The following is a 16,816-nucleotide window of genomic DNA, read 5'->3' as shown; positions in this document are numbered from 1 at the left end:
GATGAGCAATGGGAGAAGCACTTGAGTCATCCATTGCATAAAGCTGGTGAGTTCAACACTTCAACATACTTTATACTTTACATGAGTTTTTACATTTACATATTCAAAACTCAAAAGTATTAAGTCACTAACAAGTTATATTCGTGGTTTCCACTTTACCAGCATACTATCTGAATCTAAAGTGTCAGTACTCGCATGATCTTGGGCTAAACACAGAATTGCTAGAGGCAATTCAAAATGTTATTGAGAAGATGGAGCCCAATACATCGACACAAGCTAAGTATAATCTTGAGGTGAGAGTACGTGACTTGGTACTTTGGTAGTAAATAAAGGTGATGCAGGTTCATCATAGATATTGGCTTATTTCTTTAGAAATAGGCCTAGGGTTGGGTTATATACATGTTGGGCCTTTGTTCCCAAGGGTTTTCTATGTATTAGGCCACTTTAATAAGCCTAAACTAGGGGTACATAGGTTGCATACGGGATTAGCCCAATACTTAATTTATTTTTATGTTTTCTAATTGAACCGGTTCAAATTGGTTGCATCCAATTGGTTCAATTTAAGTGATCATGTGACTTGGTTAAGTGGTCATGTGACAACTTAAGTGGTCATGTGATGTAAGTTGGGCTGGATTAGGACTCTATAAGTCAAGTCATGTTTTGAGTCTATTTCCCTTAGTATTTTAGTTTCCTAGTCAATTTAAATTACCTAATAGGTTAGGGATAGGATTAGGCCATTCCTTTTTAGTGTCTAAGTCTATTTTTGAGTCTTCTATATAAGTTTGTAAGGGAAGCCAGCATTGTACACGAATTTGATTAATGAAAAAAGTTTTTGCTTGTTGGCTGCCATTGTTGCTGCTCCTGTGCTCCTTGTGAGTGTGCATCCTTGTGGTTCTATCAAGGTGGAAAGGGACTGGTGGAATCCGGTTGACTCCTTACGCCGTGACAGCTGGGAGGATCTTCTTCAAATTCGAAGGCGGCTTTATCCTTCACAACTGTCGAAGCTTGCTACCAGTGGAATCTTCAGTAAGTTTGACGCCAAAATTCTTCTTCTAATCCTCTAATCCTTTTCCCCAATTGATCCCCTTTATTTTTTGTTTGAATCCTATAAACTCTAACTCCATTAAAGCCCAAAACCTGCAACTCAATTCTGTCCAGAATTGCAGAATTTCAAAACTCATCCAAACCCTAACTTTTTTATACCATAATAGCCCTCTAGACCTGCCCATTAATACCCTATAAACCCTTTCCCAATAACCAACCCTAACCCTAGGAATCGACCTAAATCCTAGTGCTGTCCATTCGAACCAGCAACCCCTTTTGTTATTTGATCCTGTTGTTTGGCTCCTAGTAGGTCTCCTACCTATCTAGGACTACATTAAAAGGAATGTAATTACTAAATAGTAAATACTAATGCCTCTAATAATGTTTGAAATTTGAAATGAAAACAGATCCAATACTTCAAAGAGGCCACAAGAAGTTTTGGTCGAAAATCTACAGTGGAGGTAGACAAAAGTCAGACCCTGGTAGGTGGCATGGCATTACATTTATGAATTATAATTTTATCCCTTTAGGATATACATATTCCTAATATTCTATATTTGTAATGTAGCCGACTGATGGATGCTTTATGGTACAAGTTCACCCAACCTGAGGAAGATAGCTCTGAGAGTGCCCTCACAGACTTGTTCATCCTCCGCATGCGAGCGCAACTAGAGTACATTCTCATTGATCCAATCGAAGAAGCAGAACAGATTAGGTCACAAACGACTGGAGCAGTTGGTGTATGTGCATTACAATATGAGACTAAAGATGAGGCAAATACATGAAGGAATGGACACCAATGATAAAGAACCCATCAAGCTAGCAAGCATTTTCCAGGAGGACTCTGATGATGATGAGGATCCCCTATTCCAGTGGGTGAGGGATCGTGGTACACCAAATATGGATCAACATGGGAAGGGATTTGGAAAGAAAGGTTCGACTCCTTTCTGGATATAGTGTTTGCCATGAAGAGTACCAGAGAAATTGACCTGCGGATGAGAACTCAAAACGCTCTTCCTGGACTAAATGCCAGAAAACTACGTTGAATGAACCTGGGTACTCACTTTAGATTCCTTCCGATCTTTTGGATTTTGAGAACGTGAGATCCTATTTACGCTATATTGTCTTTCATGAGTAGGCCCGACCCCACCATTGCGTCCGCAACCGGTACAGATGTTGAGGAATATATGTCGTAAGAGGGGCGTGTGCATTCAGAGTCACCGAGACCTTTTGAGGCTGCGGTTGAAAGTGCTGCTGATGATGTTGGTGGTGGTGGCATGCGGAGTGATGGTTATTTTGATGATCGTCATGAGGGGATGCGTGAGTAGTACCAGTATGTGGTGGGGATGTAGGCGGGGCCTACGCATTACACAGGTGGGTCTCAGTTAACGCATGCTACACAGGATCAAGACCATGGTGCCCCAACTACGTACAAGAGAAAGAAGGGTCGCAAACAATCACAGGCTCAGGATGATGACATGAATATGAACATCATGTTTGCAAGTTTCGGAAGCATGAGTATAGTTACTACTAATGAGCGTCAATCGAGGCATTCATCTCAACCTCATCATGACTATGATTATGGCCAGGAGAGCACCGATTCTGAATATAGTTGGCTATGGTTAGTTTGGGCAGTCAGCACTTGAGTTCGACAATTAAAGCATTGGGTTAGGTTTTGGGACCATATTCCCAGTTCCAAACCAGCCACACTCATACATGACTCAATATGACAGTAGCAGTGGATCTCACGCCTCCTGGCAACCGCCTCGTCTATACCCTAGGATAGGGGACTTGGCATATGCTGATGACAACTCTTATATGATTGTTGTGGAAAACTATGTGCAATAGTACAACAACACTATGGCATGGGAAGACTATGTGGCACTAGTGGGGACTGAATGCGTGATTCAATCAAATTTTATGTGATGATAGTTGTAACATTGTTAGTCTCCTCTTACCCTTATTTGGAATGAGCTCCCTTCATTCCAAGAAGGCCTGAGGCAAGAGGAGACTGTGTCACTTGGTCGTCAAACAACTCTTACTCCTCCTCCAAAGCTGCTTGGAATTTTATTCGTTTGAAAGGCCCGTTGGTTCCTTGGCGGAAGCTTCTATGGTTCAAGCATCACATTCCTCATCACTGCTTCACGGCCTGGAGAGTCTTCAACAACTGTCTTCCAACTCAAGCCTTTCTTCGCAGCCATCAGATCTTAGTTTCCCCTGCCTGCTGCCTTTGCTGGAACAATACTGAAGACTTGAACCATCTTTTCTTTGACTGCCCTACCGCAGCTGCCATTTGGAAGGGTATTCTAATCAAGTGCTGGCCTACCCATAGAAGAATTCTCCCTTTCTCTAGAGAGTGGATTTGGATTGATATGACCTATATTGGCTCCACTATTTGTGATTCGATCGGGAAGATGGCTTTCTGTGCAACTCTCAACCATATTTGGATGGAGTGCAATATCAGGACATGGACCTCCAATTCTCGATCTTACCAATAGATTTGGGATTCTATTTCTTTTGAAATTAAAGCAAAGTTATCTCAAGTTCCTCCTTCTAATTGTTTGGACACCCCATCCTGGGGTCTCTCTAATGTTTCTTTTGTTGCTTTGGCCACCCTTAGCTAAGGCTTTGGCTGGCTGTCTTTTTCTTTTTCCCCTTCGGGGTCCTTTGTAATTCTTTTTTCTCTTCTCTTTTGGTAATGAATTTATTTATTCACCCAAAGAAAACATTGTTAAACAATTTGATGTATCACTTTAACATTTCTAATGCTTATTTAAGTTGTTTTACATTAATTGAATGTTTTGACTTTTGATTGCTTTTTATTACTAAATTATGTGTAGAGTAGGGTATTTTAGTATGTCGTCGCCTACCAACCTAGGGTCGGAAGTGAAACTCCTATTTGGACTTTCTTTTTGCAAAATCTGATAGTGCCATTGTGTTTAAATGGCCTAAAATAGGCTGTATACCAAGTTTCAGACCCAAAATAGGTCTAAAACCCACCGAAACCAAGTTTCAAGTTGAAAAAAAAATGCACCAACTCGACCGAGATCTCGAGATATCACGAGACAACTCGGTTTTTCCCAGGGTCGAGTTGGGGTCGAGTTCTGAGCTTTAGTAACATGTTGAACCCTAACCTCTATTGGTGAAGGGAGCTCCACAGCTGAGTGGAGACACTTGCACAAGTGCTAAGTGTCTTTGGAGATGTTGCTCTTGTGACACTACAGAGGTAATCCGACACTTATAATTTTTGGCGAATAACCTAACGCATGCGAGGATGCGTTCCCGACAGCCAAATTTTGATTTGGCACCCCCCTCCCCTATCACTGGGCAATTAATCGCTTTCCTATATAAACAAAAGGCAACACCTTGATTGGTCAATTTAATGGTAAATGGTTTCTTTGATGGGATACTAATTTATTTACAATGCTTATGATATAGTTTGTAGTCAGTGATTCGGTCTCCTGCCATTTTTTTTCCATTGATAAAAAAAAAGAGCGTACCCAGTGCATGAGGCTCCCGCCACTGCGGGGTCTTGGGAGCAAGGTACTAAAACTCAGAACTTGGTCCCAACTCGGTCCCTTGAAAAACCGAGTCGAGTCGAGATCTCACCGAGTTGGTGCATTTTTTTTTTTTCGACTCGAAGCCTCAACTCGGTGGGTTTTAGACCTAGTTTGGGTCTGAAACTTGGTATTCAGCCTATTTTAGGCCATTTAAACACAATGGCACTATCGAATTATGCAAAAACAAAGTCCAAATAGGAGTTATGTACCGGTCAAACTTAATTTGGTGCGCACGAATGCTGTTAAAATCGCTCTGAATGAAAATATTTTCTTGGACATTAAAACAAATGAATATTTTACCGCACTTTTGGTTTTTAGCAATGTTTTACCATATTAAGATTTATGGAATTTTTAGATTTGCGAAAAACCCCAGCATTAGAAAGTTGAAAATTGCACCTACCGCCGAAAATCCAATTTTTGTTCTTGAACTGGGGGGTTGACTTTTTTTCCTTTTGGAATTTTATTTTTTAACTATTTTTATTGGATTCAAATAGGGGGTATTTGCTTATTTATGAATAATATCTTAAGTAAATGATTTTGACAAAATCATTTACTTAAATGATATTAGGCATAAATAAGGGTCTGTCTTAGTTCCTGGCCTAAATAAGTGTCTATATACCAAGGTTTGCATAGGTAGGTGTCTGTATACCAAGATTTTCCACCAAGATCTCGAGATCTGGCACTCATATAAAGGAGTTTGGGTCAAGATTCTCGAGATCTCGAGAACTTGGCAAGATCTCGAGATCTCGGTCGAGTTGTTGCACTTTTGCAACTCGTATGCCAACTCGTCTCGGTTTCTCAAAAAACCGAGAAACTCGCCGAGATCTCGGCGAGATCTTGCGAGTTCTCAAACTATGCTTGGGAGAGTCATAATGTACACAGCCTTACCCCTGCTTTTGCAGAGAGGCTGTTCCCAGACTCGAACACGTGACCACTTGGTCACAATGGAGCAACTATATGGACTCTATTAATTCTTGATGTGGCTTAAATGCTGATTCCTGATATAGCATGTGAGCAGACTATACTAGATATAATGGATACCTAATAAAAATACAAGGCAGGCGCCTTATCGCATAAGCGCTTAGGCGGCCCTCCAGCACCTTGGGTTGCCTTGGCTCCTTGACTACTACTATTGATAGTTTTAATGCCATAAAGCACATGAATGCTAAAAATCTGGGAGGGATTCATGGGCCTAAATCTTCTTGATTGAAAGTAGTAGTATCACAGTGTTCAACGGGCTTGTGAAAGACAGAAATTAGGAACTTGTGGAATTCTCTTATTCCAAAACTCCAAATTCTACTATCAACCTTGGAATAGAACTGATGAATCCCCAGGGTAGTTAGTAGTAAGCATAGTTGTCAAGACGTCTCTTAGGAGACCGCCTTGGCATCCAGGCGCCTTGACAACTAGTGTCGCCTTGGTTGCCTACGTGGGCATTTTGGTCCACCTTAGTCGCCTTGCGTCTAGGCCGCCCTCCAACAACTAAGTTAGCCTGGACACCGTGACAACTATGGCAGTAAGTCTTAAGGATGAAGATACAAGCTTGCTAATTGGTAAAGTCTAGGGAGTTTAGAATTGGGTTAAAAACAAACCTGGGTCTACTGATGACTAACCATTGACTCACTACAAATTTCTCCTCCCCAAATCATAGTGGTTATGGCGCCAAGGCAAGTGCCATATTACAGGTATACTCGTCATATTCTGCACAGTTTTCCATATCCTAGGCATGTTTTCTATATTAAAGGTATATTCCCTTCATCATCTGGGTATTAGCACCTGGAAAGGCGACCAATCACCTTGAGCATAAGGCATGCCTTGTAGCATAGGCATCACCTAGGAGGGAACACCTTGACAACTATGCCAAAACCACACACGCCCACCTCCCCTGAAGCAATCCGGGGTTCCAAAAAACCCTGGTTCAGATTGCTTATGGGGCCATCCAAATATACAATAACCAAAGTAGGAAGAAATGCCAAGTCTACAAGTGTCAAATCTGTAATTAATCAGAAATTGAAAGGACTACTAAGGGAGATGAAAAGGGAAGGGATACCAAAGGATTAATATTTATTGATCAGGGACAATCTTGGGATGAAAGATAAAATACGGACAAGATAGAATAAAAGAAGAATGGAGGGGTAAAAATGGTAAAGAACTAGTTACGGTGACATTTTAGGATTATATCACCATCTTCCTCAACCTTCCACGATAGGTAAAGAACAAGAAACCAGGGGAGAACGTCAAACTTGCGAGTGGGAGTTTTCACTTAATAGGGATCCTTTCAACCCGGAGTTTCAGGGATAAGTTGCTAACACAATGGCCTCTTGATTCCAGCCAATAATCACCCCAATCAAAAACCAAGGAAGAGGTATTTAAAATCTGAAACCGGTGGTAAAGCAAGAGCCAGGTCTGTCAGTCTGTCTTCAACTAATATTTCTTGGTTATAGCAGGATTTCAACCTAGGAATTTACAGGAAGAGTCGCCGTAAGAGGAGTAACCAGTATGCAATATATCAAAGTGAAAGGATAAAAATCAATAGGGATTGAACCACTCATTGTTGGGCGGATAAAATTAGGACAGAGTAGAAACGGGAAGTGAAGAAGCAAGGGAAGAAGAATAAAGAAAGGGGAAGGAATACGAGAGAAAACGAGAAGAACGGAGGAGGAGGGATGACAGCCAAGCTGCCCAGGACACACAGGGAACACACCCAAACCATAAATTCAATTTCAATCTACTAAATTGATGGTTACATGCTGATATATATACAGCCAAGCTGCCCAGGACACGCAGGCAACACACTCAAACCATTCAATTTCGATCTGCAATCTACTAAATTGATGATTACATGCTGATACATATATATATATATAAACATTTAAAAAAAAAAAAAGAAGCAAAAAAATGGAGGATTCCTAATCGTAGTCCAAAACTAAAATAGAAGCAAAATCAAACTCTTATCTCCTACTTATCTTACTTCCCATAAAATAAAGATTACAAGATAACCCAAAAATAAGCAAATAAATCCCTAAATATCCTACTGGACCCGGTTCATCTCGGGTTGGACTTCCACTGGGTTTGGGCCAGTCCACGGAATTGCTACTGCATCAACCACCCCCCCCCCCCAAAAAAAAATTTTAAGAGAAAATGAGAGGTCTAAGATCTTGAATATTGTTCTTAAAAATAATAAATTAGTTAGAAGGGGGAAGAAAGAAAGGATAAAAATAAGATTGGATCACTACAGAAAATTGCAACGCCCAGTCACCTAGACAGCCCCCAAGCTATTGCTTATTGTGGCACTTTGACAAAACTGACTAAGCACTAAAACCTCCATGGAAGATATTAGATTGTGCTTCACATTCTGGTTATTTTTTTCTCTAAGTCTGTCACTTTCTGGTTTGACCATCAGTCAATTAGCTCCTTTCAATCCTTATAACCAACCATGGTTACAAGTTAAAACAGGAATTATTTACCAACCACAAGCTCCAGTGCAAGTCTTTGGTACCAAGTAAAATCCTTGTAAAGTCATGCCAGTGAGACAACTCATAACCCTATGCTCCATGATGGTGTTGAAAGCACATTCTTCTATAATTAACAAAAGATCATCACGTTGACTTTGAAGCAGCCATATGGTACTGGCATTTTGTAGACGTGATTCCGTTATTCACATTTGTCTCTGTCTATTGGTGGGGAGGTAAATGAAAGACCAAATCAGTTGATTGAGGAATGAAAAGAGCATTAGCGCTGTAGTCTGATTGCTGGGGTGCACTAGCTCACTCCGGCTTTCTTCACATGCTGGGGCAAAGCAACCTGACGCATTGCAGCGCCCGGCATTGCTCCAGCAAGATATGGCCAAAAAGCCGCGTCTGCGCTCAAGCACCCTTCAGGATCCAGCTTTTATCTGACAAAAGATCCCAATACCAGAGGCCTTCTATGGACAAGAAAAGTTGGATTTTCTATTTTGTTACATTCCAAATAATATATCATTGTGTTTAATAAAACCGATAAATTATGCTTAAATAATTATAATGATGATGATGAATACAATTCAAGGCAATAACTCAGTTTAGTATAGTTTCATACACTCATGGAGTCAATCACAATTCACAACATTACCAGCTTTATATAAAAACAGGGGAACAACCCTAATCTTTCCGTATAATAAACCAAATTCAAAGGTAGCCCATTTTCTGTATAGATAGGAAATGATAGGAAAGGGTTATCAGTGCACAAACCTATTGAAGAATGAGAAAACAGTGCACAGAGAAAAGCACTCTTTTGCAGCATCTCTTCACACGTATGAATTTCAAGAACATCCCTTAGAATATGCTCTGTGACCTTACCAATGCCCCCAATCTGCACGCAAAGTTCTTCAAACAATGCATAAAATTTAAAGACAAAAAAACAGACAGTTTGGGAAAAATATAATCTACTGTAATACTAATTTCAAAACAGAATACCCTTAATCTAGGGATAACTTGCTTTTCTTCGTTGGGACAAGGATATTAAGGTTTTCTTATGAGAGAGAACAGCTCCAAACAAGAGGATGGGAGCTGGAAACCATCCTGAGGAAAAAAGTTTCAATTACTAGCTAGTACTTTAATGGTGCTAATGCATTGAGGATACCAAATTACCTTACGTATAGGGAGTGAGGATATAAACGTCGTGACAGCCATCCGGTCATTTGGTAGAACAAACTGTCCATTTGGCTTGTTTATGTCTGAGCAAACCTATAAATAAATATAAGAGAATTTCAACCTCAAAAAACAAAATTTGTTCGAACATCATTGAGATCAATCGAAAGTTCCAAGAAAGAGAGATTCATTTTCTAAGTTTGATGCAGAAAGCAAACATTAGTGGAAAACCGTGCCACTGACCAGGAACTTCATATGCATCTGCAAGTAGCTGTGCTCCTTCTGTGTGGTTTATATTATGTACACAGTACACAGGACACTAAATATACTACAAGCAGGAGATGGCAGATAAGGTATTGGAATTCGAAAAATTCAGAAGCTGATAGATATAGTGTGGAGTAACAAATCTTCTACCCACCTACCTAGACAAATCCATCTCAGTATCAGAATAAATAGCAGTCTCAAAAAAAAAGAACGAGAAAAGTGAGTTCAATTGCATTGCTATTTACTGAACTCTAAAATAGGAATGGAAGTATTATTTGAGGTGGTTATACCTATTCTTCAGGAAGTACTGATCTCAAACTGATTAAGTATTATTATTTAGGGAAAAAGACCTGTGTCTGTGGCCTATGCCAGCACTCCCATAAGTCTATCTCTCTCCTCCCCATGTGAAAAGACACCTATGCTCTATTGTTTTGAGGAGGAGAGAGATAGACACATAGGAGAGCTGGCGTAGGCCACACTCCCGGACAGAAAACTGCTCCGTATTATTTATTAGGGTAAATTACACGTCACCCCTTGGTTTTCAATCGAAACTCAGATCACCCCCTGGTTTTTTTAAAAACTCAAATCACCCCCTCTACAGTGACGGTGCTAGTCTGCTGTTAGTTATTGGTGCGAAAGGACTATTTTACCCTTGTACTAAAACATTACAATTAAATTTACAATACTACCCTTCCTTCATCTTCAACCTAAAATACCCCACCCCTTTCCTGCAACTCTGCTCGCAGCACCGCCACCGCCACCGCCGCCGCTGTCGGCGTACTTCGTGGGGAAAGGTGAAGATTCAACGAACCAGCTTGAAGGGAAAAACCTGTACAGCCAAATCTCTTTTTTTGTTTAATCTTGTTTCTTACCTTCTTCTTCCAGGAGGATGGAGTTGAGCTGTACGAACCAGCACAAAACACCTATAAAAAAATCACGAGCTTACTACAGCTGCAAAAGAGCTAATGAAAAAGCAATATTGGTTAACCTTTCATCTGTAGAAGCATCGCATCGAATGCTCAGTGACTGGGAACCCCTCCCTGATCTCTCCAATTTTCTTGTGAGAAACGCATCATTAATCTTCGAAACTTTCAGTGGTTTCAAAGTCTTTAGAGTTCTAGGATTTCCAGTAAAGCTCGGTGAGAACTCAGGCTGAGTGAACAAGACTCTTCTGCTGCAACTCTTCGATGATGGCAGGAGACTAGGGCTAACGCCTGAGGATGTAGTTGCCATTAACGAAATGGAATCCAGCGACTGTGTCAATCTTTCAGGCGATAATGTCAAAATTTTCCACCTTTCTACTTCTTTGTGAAAGTGAGAACGAACAATTGATACGAGCTTTTGCGTGTGAATTTGAAAAGAACGGCAAAACTTAAATAGAAATCTATCATGAAATGGAAATTAAGGCCTGTGGCGACTTCGAATGGGAAAAATAAAGAAAAGGAATCGATCTTAAGTGAATGAAATCTGGCCACTACTTCTGTAATAGTTTCTCTGTTGGATGAATACCTAGGGTTTTATATCGTCACAGACGAAGAGAGAATGGGGAGAAAGAACAGAGGAGGGTGGGGCCGGGGGAGGGGTTGCAGAGGAGAAGAGAGTAGGGCAATGGTGATTGGAGAGTCGTCGGAGAGATGGGGCAACGGTGAAGATTTAACGAAACTTCTGCCTTTTCTTCTCTCCGGTGAACTTTGCTTGAGATTGAGTTGCAGGTGTGAGGAAGATGATGAATTTGGGGTTTTTTAGTTACAAGGGTAAAATAGTAAATCAACACTGGTCAAGGGTAGTTTAGGGATTTAAATTTATTTAACTGGCTGACATCATCACTTAACAGCATAAAACTAACGTTAGGGCCTAATTTGTCATATTGGGGTATAAACCAGGGGTTGATTTGAGTTTTTTTGAAAACCAGGTGGTGATCTGAGTTTCGATTGAAAATCAGGGGGTGACATGTAATTTACCCTATTTATTACTAACATTTCTTGTAGATAAGATCAAGAAGAGATCCAGGCAAAAGGCAACGCTCCAAACTTTGCTCTCATTGCTCAGCACCCTAGCATGATTATACTTCAAAAACTCGGCAAAATCTAGCTAAAATTTCGGTGATTGACATGTCCAAGACGAAATGCCACACGAATCAGGGATTCAATACTGTTTTGATTGAAATTTTGGTCATTTCGGTCATGTCTACATTGTAGACAAAAATGCTTTGTTTCGGCAAAACTTTCGGTCATTCCAGCCATTTGCCCCTGAAATGGCCAACTGAAACTCACGGAACAAAAATGCAATGTTTCATCGAAATTTCGGTCAGGCCAAAACAAGACCGAAACCCAAGTTTTGAACTATGAGCATGATAACAGTTGGTTCTTCAACGAAACTCTGTCAAATATTGATCATTGCTAGACCTCATTACGGAATTAATGTGATCTTTTGAAGCAGATAAATCAGCAAAAGTGGGCTTATTTTAATGGAAATAAGCCTTGGATTGGGTTCTATACATGTTGGGCCTTTGATCCGACGGATTTTCTTTGTAATAATACACTTTAATGAGCTTAAATCTGAGTATAAAGTAGGAATACGGGACCCGGTTCTTCTTGGTCATTAATATCTTATCATATCCTTTCAATTTTTTCTTTCTATTTAGTTACACTTTCAGTTCCAACATCCAACCCACCCACCCCCCCAAAAAAAAAAAAATCTTTGCTTTTCCATCGAATTCTAGTTTCCTACTTCAACTTGGATTTCTCCAAATCTCTTGATTTAAAATTGATCTCTAAATTCTGATTTCAGTTCTCTGTTCTGCTATTAGTTTTTAATCTTGAGATGGTTTCAAAATCTGAACTTTCCAATCAATACTAGAAATCCTATTCCCTCCTTTTCTTTGCATTAATATTATTATTCATCCAAAAAAAAAAAATTTGTTAAATGCTGTTCAGTTCCTACTGTTGGGAATAATCCCACATTGCCTAACTGATGCAGATTTGAGGTTAAACCGGCTTGACCGTCTAGCCATCCAGACAAAAATGAACCAGGTCCCAACCTTATTCTGGTTTAGTAAGACATTAGAAGTTATTTATTTATTTATTATCTTGTAATCTTTTATATTGAGTTTTAGATAAGAGTTATATACTAAAAGATAGTTTCCCTATTTCAAGTTTCCCAGTTGCTTTAATTTCCTTGTTAAGTTAGTTTCCTAATTGAGAGTTAGTCTCTACTTTGAGGAGTCTTTTATTTTATATATGCTTGTAATCCTCATCGTGGGAGTAGATTTGATAATGAAATGGTAGGTTTGTTTTGGATGACGCCTGCGTGGATGTGCTTGTGCGCCTTTCCCCTCATCCTTCTTCTTCTTCCTTTCGATCTAGTTCCCCTTCATCTCTTTCTTTCTCTTCCCTGTCAATGTTACCGTACTCTGTTTTGGTGATCTAACAGCCCCCCCCCCCCACCACCACGTGAACTTGATCTCCCTAACCCCTCCTCCTTTCTTCCTCGTACCTTGGGCGTGACCTCTTCTTAGGCGACCCAACCCCCCTGGAATTTTATTTCCATTAAACCTTTCTATTGTGAAGTTGAAACCAGCAAACAGTCCTGGTTTTACTGGTTCTGCCAGACTGAGTTTCAGCAACCAAGTTGATTTTTTTCTGCAGATTATTTGAGTGTTGATCAGATGTGATAGGCCATCAAGTTCCAAATCATCGGAGTTTCGTGAACCAAGCATGACACTTGAAAACATGGTAAAATGAGATTGTGCTGCAATCAAGGTTCTGTTTGGTTGCAAGGGAAATAGGGAAATGAAGGGGGAAATATATGTATTTCAGAAAAAATAAGCTCCTTTTGGTGATGTATCTGCATCACTCCACTGTGTTTCTTCCTTACACTTTAGCCTGGTGGTGAAGTCTCCAGCTGGTGATAGTGGACCTTGGGATCAAGCTCCCCCTACTTACAGGAGATCTCGGGTTTGTGCATCAATCCATCTAAGTTTCTTCTTTGAGGGTAATATCTTACTTCTTCAATTCATCTATTTTGTTCCACGATGTGTCTCCTTAGTCTGGCGAGAATGAACTGCCCTCCAGCAATGATCATTCTTCTCCGGCGGATCTTCTAACTGCCCTGCTTGTCCTTTCCATTTTCTCAACTGTCTGGGGGTATGCAGCCATCCCCCAGAACCTCCCCCTCCACATTGCCGCCACCTCCACTGCCCAAAGTTGCTCCACCAATGTTGCCTGGCCCTTCTCCCACCTAGAGAGCCCTTTTCAATTCTTCTTCTATCGCTTCCGATGGTCTTCCCCTGCATTTTGTTGCCCCCTCCACTATCGGCTGTACTAAAGTTGCCCTTTGCCCTCCTGGCTTTCTTGAAGATGAAGCCAAGCTCTGGGAAAATTGTCTGGTGGGAAATTTTCTCGGCTCAAGACCTGCTTTCCACACTGTGAAGCTATCGTTCTCCAAGCAATGGCGTCCTCAAGGAAATCTCGGCATTTCCTTACTTGATAATTTTTTATCTTCACAAGTTTTTTGAGGTTCAGGACAAGGTTCGTGCCCTCGAGGATGGCCCCTGGCATGTGGGGAAAAAGCCAATTTTCCTTGGGCAATGGCACCGCCAGCTTCAGCTCCAGCGAGTGGATTTTTCTTCCCTACCCGTTTGGGTCTCTCTTCCTGGACTTCCCCTCCATTACTGGTACACCGATGGGTACCCTGCTGTTCCCTGATCTTCGAACCTCTAGGAAAGATCGTCTTGCTTATGCAAGAATTTGCATCAAGGTTTCTGCTGCTGAACCCCTTCCCACCTTCATCACGGTGCATGAGGGTGATGACTACTCTTTCGAGCAAGAGGTCGATTTTGACTGGAAGCCTTCTCAGTGCCTGGTCTGCAAATCTTTTGGTCACGATACAAAAAGCTTTGTGCCCCAAAGTCTACTGACCCCATCTCGTATCGAGTCCCAACAACCTCCCATCTCTACCTCTGGAAGTATAGAGTCCCGGCAACCTCCGCCTAAGGACATTGGCCCTTCTCGTGGTAGGCCTCGAACCAGATTCAAGAAACGTAGTACTCGTCGAAAAGTTTCTATCGCCACTCTGGTAAGGACAAGTGCTCCCTCTTGTCTTCTGATGATGCGATAGAACCTCTTACCTGCCCCGAGGTGCTTCAGTTCCACATTTCCCATCGCAGTCGCTCTCGTATGGCAGAATTTCCTCTTCGGGGTTCCTCTGTGCCCAGACTCTCTGGCAATTCTTCTTCGCCTTTGCCTGCTTCTCCTCCTTTGTCGGTAAACCATCTGCACCCTCTAAACCCCCTCGATGTGCTACCCTCTGTGAGACTTCCTTCTTCGCAAACTGGTTTTCCCCTTTCATCTGCAATCTCAAAAAGATCCTTGAATCTTTCTAAACCAACGTCTATTCTCCTTATCCTTATCTCCCGTTCCACCACTTCTCTCTCTTTCACCTATCTCCCTGTGGCCCCCACTCTAAATCTCTCCTCTTCGATACTTGGTCCTGGTCCCTCTCCCCAGCTTGCGGGTTCTCGGGTCTTAACCTCTGGGAACCCAAACCCCCTAACCCGTCACATGAAATTGCTTCCCTTGACCCGGCTCAAAACTCTTCTACTTTAGATCCGGTTCAGGCCTTCATTCCTCAGGACCCTGTGATCCCCTCTTCCCTAGCTGCCCCTCCGACTAAACCATCCCCTACCAGCACTTTTAGCCACCGGTATCGAAGTCCCTCTCTACCCAGGTCTTTTATTTCTCGGCTCTGTGAGCCTTTGGAGCCTCTACCCACGCTGTCCAAATGAATCAAGATATATTCTGAAATACCAGGGGCCTAAACTCCCCTTCTAAACATGCTGCTGTCCGATCACATATTGGGCTTGTTCATGCAAGTTTTTGTTGCTTATTAGAAACTCATATCAAAGAGGCAAATTCTGCCCGTATCTTGGCTTCCATTGCCCGAGGTTGGTCCTTTCTCTCCAACTACCCCCACCACCCAAATGGCAGAATTTGGATCCTTTGGGACCCTTGTAAATATAACATCTCTCTCCTCTCCTCTTCCTCCCAATTTATGCACCTGAACTTCCTTGACTGTACCAGCCAATCAAACTTTCTCCTCATTGTGGTCTATGCCTCAAATTGTCCTACTCAAAGGATGTCCCTTTGGATTGATTTACGCTCAATTACAAATCAAATTGGTAATACCCCTTGGGGGATTGGAGGAGATTTTAATGTTATAAGATACAGCAATGAGAAGCTGGGAGGAGATCAGTTAGACTTGGAAGCTATGAGCTCTTTCAATGACTGCATTGAAGACATAGGGGTAAATGACCTAAGATGGACTGGTCCATCTTTCACTTGGAAGTTGGAACAATAAAAGGTCTGGCAGCACTCACATCTCTTGCAAGTTGGATAGAATCCTGGTAAATGAAGTTTGGCTTTCTTCCCTTCCCTCCTCCAGTGCCACCTTTGACACGCCAGGTATCTCTGATCATTGCCCAATCACCCTTTCCATCCAACCCTATTCTTCTTTTAGCCTGAAACCTTTTAAGTACTTTGACATGTGGTCTTCCCACCCTTCTTTCCTTCCTACTGTTCAGGAAGCTTGGGACAAGCCTGTCCATGCCTTCTCCTCTGCTCTTGTTGCTTTTGCCAGGAAGGTTCTGAAACACCAACTCTTTTGGTAATATCTCCCAGCAGGTTCTGAATTGAAAAGACAAGCTCTCTACCATTCAGATGCAGCTCCAATCTGATATTCTAAATGTTGCTTTGGCTGAAGAAGAAAAAGAGGTTACCCTTGACCTCTCATCCCTTCTTGCCCAAGAAGAAAATTTTCTCATGCAGAAGTCCAGGATCCAGTGGCTGGAATTGGGAGACTCAAATACAGCCTATTTCCACCGCTCCTTGAAAGCTAGGACTAATGCAAATTCCATTCTCATGCTTCGGGGTACTGATGGCTCTACTATCACTGGAGTCAATGATATAAAGGATATGGCTGTGAAGCACTTCAAGGATATTTTCAATGGCTCGTTAAATGACCCTGGCCCTTACCCTAACAATCTGCTCAACAAATTCATCCCTGCGGAGCTGCTCCCCTCTCTTCGAGCTATTCCTGATGAAGCTGAAATTGAGGCTGCTATTCGAACTCTCAAAGTGAATGGAGCTCCTGGCCCGGATGGCTTTAGCATGGGCTTCTTTTTAGCAACCTGGGATATCATTAAGAATGAGCTCATCAAAGCCATTCAAAGTTTCTTCTTCAATCCAAGGCAGATCAAAGGGGTAAACCATACTTTTCTTTGCCTTATACCTAAAAAGGATGGTGATTCAGTGATGTCGGATT

At 41.6% G+C, this 16,816-nt stretch overlaps 1 protein-coding gene across 1 annotated transcript in view; it reads right to left on the bottom strand.

Moving 5' to 3' along the window:
- LOC122658885 (DNA polymerase kappa) overlaps window positions 1–16,816 on the bottom strand; it is a 115,076-nt gene that overhangs the window by 68,156 nt on the left and 30,104 nt on the right. Inside the window, 2 exon segments of the mRNA XM_043854034.1 lie at window positions 8,834–8,954; window positions 9,233–9,328. Coding sequence (XP_043709969.1) covers window positions 8,834–8,954; window positions 9,233–9,328 — 217 coding nt within the window.

This window comes from Telopea speciosissima, chromosome 4, assembly GCF_018873765.1.
Source record: "Telopea speciosissima isolate NSW1024214 ecotype Mountain lineage chromosome 4, Tspe_v1, whole genome shotgun sequence".
Classification (NCBI taxonomy): Eukaryota; Viridiplantae; Streptophyta; class Magnoliopsida; order Proteales; family Proteaceae; genus Telopea; species Telopea speciosissima.
Note: the sequence above shows the minus strand (reverse complement) of the source record. Positions and strands in the feature narration are given on the sequence as shown.